Source organism: Nannobrachium achirus (assembly GCF_963921795.1).
Source record: "Nannobrachium achirus genome assembly, chromosome: 13".
In the NCBI taxonomy this organism is placed as follows: Eukaryota; Metazoa; Chordata; class Actinopteri; order Myctophiformes; family Myctophidae; genus Nannobrachium; species Nannobrachium achirus.
In genome coordinates, this window is record NC_137833.1 from 40,157,019 (window position 1) to 40,160,857 (window position 3,839).

Here is a 3,839-nt window from a genome sequence, read left to right on the forward strand (position 1 = left end):
AATTAATATGAGAAACGTATGTTTGAACTGTTACAATGAACTTAAAGGAACCACAAACATTGCATTCTAAAGTCAGAGACAAATATTGATCTAAGAGACTGAAATATAAAGAGCGTGTTGATAACTGATTCATTGTTTGCCACTCAACATGCTGGTAATCTTGTGTGAAAATTACCTCATGGTGATAATTCGCTGTGGCCAATCACATTTCAATTGCTCTGTGTTTGACTTCAAGGAAGGATTTAATGATATCTGGACTGTTATAATTCCTGCTAAATGTCAGCCAGCAGCATATTGTTGTGCCAAACTTACCTCCTAGGCATAATTTCCCTTTTGCATATAATTGTTTTGTTCTCAGAAGCTTGTCTTGATTAGAGCTGGTGAATGATGCAGATTGGAAGCTACTTTGACTTTGCCACGCCCTTCTTTAAGTTCTTTTCCTTTGCAAAGAGCTCTTCTGTCAGTGCTAAACACTGTTTTTATTATAACTAGCCCTTACCCGTTCAAAGATATGAGCTCCAAAAGGACGTGCAGTGTGTGGGTTATGGGATGTGCACTGTGCATACAGTATATGAGGGATGGAAAGTAACTTTAACGGGTGCTTGCATGATAATATGTAGGAGCATCAATGTAAGAAATACCCGTTTCGTTTAATGGCTACAGAGATACCCCCCCCCCCAGCCCGCCCGCCCGCCCGCCCACCCGCCTGCATACACACCCGCCTGCCTGCCTGCACACACACACACACACACACACACACACACACACACACACACACACACACACACACACACACACACACACACACACACACAGAGCTGGTTAAACATGTTGCCTCATGCTAGATGCAGAATAGATGTGCCTCATGCTAGATGCAGAATAGATAGTAGATACACCATAAAAATGCTAATATACAGTATATGATTTGTGAAAGTGACAAACGGGCTTCACAGTTATGTCAGGTGTGTTCATATGCTAATGGTGATGCGATTTCAGATCAATTGCTCCAGCCACTGAGGAGAAACGCTGTTTCAGACAGACAGACACTCACTCACTCAGACATTATATGTTTGACTAGCCCTTACCCGTTCAAAGATATGAGCACCGAAATGATGTGCAGTGTGTGGGTTATGGGATGAGGGATGGAAAGTAACTTTAACTGGTGCTTGCATGATAATATGTAGGAGCATCAATGTAAGAAATACCCGTTTTGTTTAATGGCTACAGAGATACTGTGTTGTGGCTACAGAGATACTGTGTTGTGGCACTAAAGTGCAGCCTTCAACTAATGAGATGTTAAAGCACAAAATACATCACGCCACATGCCCCTATCTCCCCTCCACAACTCCTTCACTCTGTAAAAGAAATTAATACGATAAAACATAACCATAAGAACCCTTTTGTATCCATATTCTGGGCATGGGTGTACAGGGATAAAAGGAGCAGACCATGTATAAACTCCTGTGGAACATGGGTGCATATGGTTTAAGTGGTGCGTGTCAAAGTTTTCTTGTGATTCAAACTAGTATCAGATTGCATGCATGTGCTGACATACATGTGGCTGTCATTTTATAATATACAATACACCATATATACACTACTAACATAACATGAAGCCATGACAATAAGAACTGGTACAAATTCCATGACAGACCTATAAAAACCTCATATATATATACCGGTAGGTAGATGATGATGTATACCATAGGGTTAATGTAGCACTCTAACAAGTGGTACACATATATCATTTGCATGACATTTAAATGATGAAACAGTTGTAAACCGATATGGAACAAACAAAGATTGAAAGGCTAAATATTCTATAGTTCACATACATTTTACACATGGATCAAACACTTGAATTCTAACATTTAGAAATGAATATTTACCTGTGAACATAATATTATATTGATACCTCTAACACTTATTACATAAATACTCAGATATAGTGTCTCATACTGTAGTCCATCTGTAATGTAAAAATCAAACCTCGGTTCGAAGTGGAGCGGTGAATCTGAGCAGCTATGTGTGTGTGTGTGTGTGTGTGTGTGTTGCGTGCATGTGTGAGTGAGTGGTGAGTGTGCCTGGCCTGCACAAAACAGCGCCCCTCCTTTAACTAGTGTGTTGTGTGTGGCCACTCAAGGTATTGCCAGGCTACGGACACGGCCACCCAGCCAGCCACCCACCCACCCACCCACATACCCACGGACATACCTGTCTATTGGGAGCGCTTTCACCGCTCCAAAAACAAAAGTTACTCATAGACCCCGTCTGTCCCTTTTACAAAGTATCTTTTTGAAAGACCGTCTGAAGTCTTTGTTAAATATGGTGTATATGACAGGATTCAAGGAGCTGTTGCAGTATCCAAACCAGAAGAACATTTTGAACAGTGTCTCTGGCACACAGCAGAGGTCACACAGAGCGGTGAGCGTGTAGGTGAAGAAAAAGGGGAACCAGCACAGAACAAACACTCCCATGACCACGGCCAGAACAAAGGTGAAGCGCTTCTCCCTGTTCTGCCTGCTGCTCCACCTGCTCACTTTCACCGCGCCGTCTGTCTTCGGGGAGTGCTCTCCTGGCTTCACCTGTGTCACGTTGGCCTTCTTCCTGACCTTCATCCTCTTGAGGGAGCACAGGGTGGTTTCGTTCCCGTCAGACGACGAGCCCTCGTCTTCCGCGTCTACTCCATTCGCCTCTCCGCTCTCGTCCTCCTCCTCCTTCACCTCCACCTCCTCCTCCACCTCCTCTCCCACTTTACCTCCTCCTCCCCTCCCCTGGGGGTCCTGCTGCGGCAAGACACGCTGCCTGTCATCTGTGTGTACGTTTTCTCTTCTCCTCTCACCAGGCAGAGCTCTTGTCATTTTCTTGGCAATCTGGTAGATTCTTACGTACACCAGGATCATGATGACACACGGGGCAAAGAAAGAGGCGGTGCTGGAGAAAATAATGTACCATTTCTCCTCATTGATCTTGCAGATGGGTCCGTCGTCCCTGGCCACTTCCTTTTCCATTGAGATGAGCGGTGGGAATGAAATGATGGCAGCCAGCACCCAGACTACAAGAATCATGCATTTGATCCTTCGTGGTGTCCTTTTCAGGTTGTACTTAATGGGCTGCGTGATGGACCAATATCTGTCCAGGCTTATGGCGCACAGGTGCACAATGGATGAGGTGCAGAACAGCACATCCAAGGCCAGGTAGACACCACACCAAACTTGGCCAAAGTACCAGTTGCCCATCAGCTCGTTCGCCAGGGAGAATGGCATGACCAAAGTGGCCACTAGAATATCTGCGCATGCCAGTGAAACTAAGAACAAGTTCTGAGGAGCTCGCAGGGCCCGGCTGGTGCACACGGCAATCACAACCAGGACGTTACCGAACACTATCAGCAGAAAGAGGATGCCCACCAGTATAGTTAGAGGAACAGACGTCTGCACCGTGTAAGGATGTTTGCAGGGCAAGGTCCCATTTCCACAGGTCAAGTTATTGCAACCCATAAGGATGAGCTGTGATGTTTTGAGTCTGTGAAACTGCAGTCCCGGATTTTCCTGGATTTTCATTTATCTACGATCCGGAAATACAGAATTAATTACTATGTATAATCATTATTTTCTTTGTAGGTTTCCTTTCAGGAATGTGTGCTATAATGACAAACAAGAAAAAGACACGCACAAAAAAGTCCAAGCTGCAGGTACTTTCATATAATCTTTTAAAAAATATATATTTATCCACAGACCTTTGAGACTGAAAACTTCTTCAATGGTCCCAATGGAAGACTTTTCAATGTTTATGAAGAAAAGACATCCCCTGTCACCCTCAAAGCGTTGCAGCTCTTTTCA

At 44.3% G+C, this 3,839-nt stretch overlaps 1 protein-coding gene across 1 annotated transcript; it reads right to left on the bottom strand.

Annotated features, from left to right (window-relative positions):
- Positions 1-2,258: 2,258 nt before the first annotated feature.
- LOC308296518 (alpha-2A adrenergic receptor-like) lies at positions 2,259-3,497 on the bottom strand (the record flags this gene model as incomplete). Its single annotated transcript, XM_080739807.1, has 1 exon — positions 2,259-3,497. The coding sequence occupies one exon, from the start codon at positions 3,495-3,497 to the stop codon at positions 2,259-2,261; it is 1,239 nt and encodes a 412-aa protein (XP_080595933.1).
- Positions 3,498-3,839: the final 342 nt, after the last annotated feature.